The 2,085-nt window shown below is 40.7% G+C and overlaps 1 protein-coding gene across 1 annotated transcript; it reads right to left on the bottom strand.

Annotated features, from left to right (window-relative positions):
* Positions 1–215: 215 nt before the first annotated feature.
* Positions 216–1,794, bottom strand: LOC121770085 (transcription factor MYB16-like). The gene is made up of 3 exons (XM_042166890.1): positions 1,588–1,794; positions 1,378–1,507; positions 216–1,110 (listed from the first exon to the last, which is right to left on the bottom strand). Exons 1-3 carry the CDS (start codon positions 1,718–1,720, stop codon positions 441–443), a joined length of 933 nt encoding a protein of 310 aa, XP_042022824.1. The 5' UTR covers positions 1,721–1,794; the 3' UTR covers positions 216–440.
* Positions 1,795–2,085: the final 291 nt, after the last annotated feature.

Below are 2,085 nucleotides of genomic sequence, written 5' to 3' on the forward strand. Positions count from 1 at the left end.
AATTGGGCCTTGTAGATGGGCTGATTATCGATTCACCCACTTACAAGTTTCATGTTATATAAAGATTTCGTGCAAATTCAGAATGAAAGCCGTTATTGTTTTGATCCCTTTTTCTTAACAACAGATATAAAGTTTCTGACATCATTTTTGATCAATCTAGATCAATGGACCACAAATATTAATAAGGATATATAGGCATTTAAAATGGCGATGGGTCTGCTAGCTGCATATAATCAATAAACTAGAGCTTTTTGGATTTTTTTTTATTGCTACATTAATTTGATGATCCACATAAATCAAGAAATTAAACAGAACGAAGACTCATCATAACCAACACGACATGCATCGATCAATTATCACAATCTGAATTCAACAAACATATAACTAATGAAGACAACACACACTCACAAAACTATATTAATGATATGAAACGGCGACGTTTAGAAAACAGGCGAACCCATTGGCGAATTGACGACGTTCAGAATATTGCTCCAGTAGTTATTAGCCTTGTTGTCCTCGAACACAACATTATCGCCTTGTCCGGAGCCATGGAGATCTCCGAAGCCATCCAAGAAGCTCAATGAATCAGGTAGGTTGGTGTAATTGGTAGGATCATGCACCTGCATTGAATTTCCCAAAATGCCCTTGCATGGTCCGACGAAGTTGGTGGTGTTGTTGATCAATCCGACGACGTTTGGGATTGTGTTGTTATCCGAGAAGTTGAGTATCGACGTTGGGGACTCAAGGTTGGCGATGGAGGCGAAGACGGCTTCTTTTCTCTTCATCCATGTGCCCTGCCAGACTTTTAGTATGTCGAGGCAAGGCGGGCGGGTGGGGGGCGGACCACTCATAGTTTGGGAGGTGAAGGAGTTGGACTTTGATTCGCGGACGATACGTGCCTCGGCTTCGAGGCGGGCGCTCTCCCATTGTGCCATGTGGCTCAGGTTGGCTATCTCCTTAGGTTGGCTGCAGCCGAGGGCGTGGTTCTTGGGCTTATGAGTGGTCGGGTCGATACCCATTGTGACAAGGCGTTTCTTTAGATGAGTGTTCCAGTAGTTCTTGATCTCGTTATCAGTCCTCTTAGGCAGGTGGCTGGCTATGGTAGACCACCTGCAATAATGACGGTTAGTAATTAAGATAAGAAAGAGAATAAAAACATTTTTGATTTTGTGAATTGATATATGTTGGGTGTCTTTACATTTGCAATAACTTCTCACACATGGACACACATTTATGTTGCTCCTCACAGATAAACTATATAGGCCCTACAAAGTGGCATGGGATTACCTAGCTTTCCCCAATTAAATTTCTTTTTATTTTTTGCCAAATACTACTATGAAGATTCAAGATGAAAATCATGTTTGAATAATTAATGACCTGTTTCCGAGAAGGGCGTGAAGCTGAATGATCGTCTGCTCTTCGTGTAAACTGAACTTCCCTCTCTTAATATCGGGCCGCAAGTAGTTGGTCCAACGCAATCTGCAGCTTTTCCCGCACCTCTGAAGCCCTATATATCAACAAACAATTTCAATTCACGAAACAAAACAAAACAAAACAGCAAATGCATGCATGAAATATGTAGAATACCGGCTTTAGGAGGGAGGGCGCGCCAGCTTCCATGGCCGTGGTCTTGGATATACGCTAGAAGCTTCTGATCTTCTTCGGGGGTCCACGGGCCTTTCTTCAAGCCGACCTTATCGCAGCATGGGGACCTTCCCATGTTTGGTTAAAGAGAAGAGAAGAGAAAAGAGGGTGGGGTTGAATGTTGATGGAAGCCTAGATGGATGGATGTGATGTGAGTTTCCACCTCCTCCAATTTATACAACCATCATACAATTTAATGCTCTGCTTATAGGACTTGGTATCAACGTGTTTATTGCTACTTTTTTTTTATTTACTTCCCAACCCATATTATATTTTCATTTATACCTACGTATATATGGTTTATCTTCAGCATTATATTTTGGTGAGATGAGAACGTTCTACTGATTATATTAACATATAAACTTCACTCTTATGAGATGCAATATAAACTTAAATGCAACAAATATTTATTTAACTTATTTCCTTTATTTGTGAAAAAAT

Source organism: Salvia splendens, chromosome 16 (genome assembly GCF_004379255.2).
Source record: "Salvia splendens isolate huo1 chromosome 16, SspV2, whole genome shotgun sequence".
Taxonomy (NCBI): Eukaryota; Viridiplantae; Streptophyta; class Magnoliopsida; order Lamiales; family Lamiaceae; genus Salvia; species Salvia splendens.

Excerpts from the sequence above, each read along its gene's own strand:
- LOC121770085 (XM_042166890.1), bottom strand. The coding sequence starts at position 1,720 with ATGGGAAGGTCCCCATGCTGCGATAAGGTCGGCTTGAAGAAAGGCCCG. Across the intron at positions 1,508-1,587 it reads CGCCCTCCCTCCTAAAGCCG|GGCTTCAGAGGTGCGGGAAA; the intron begins GTATTCTACATA and ends GTTGATATATAG. Across the intron at positions 1,111-1,377 it reads CACGCCCTTCTCGGAAACAG|GTGGTCTACCATAGCCAGCC; the intron begins GTCATTAATTAT and ends TCATTATTGCAG.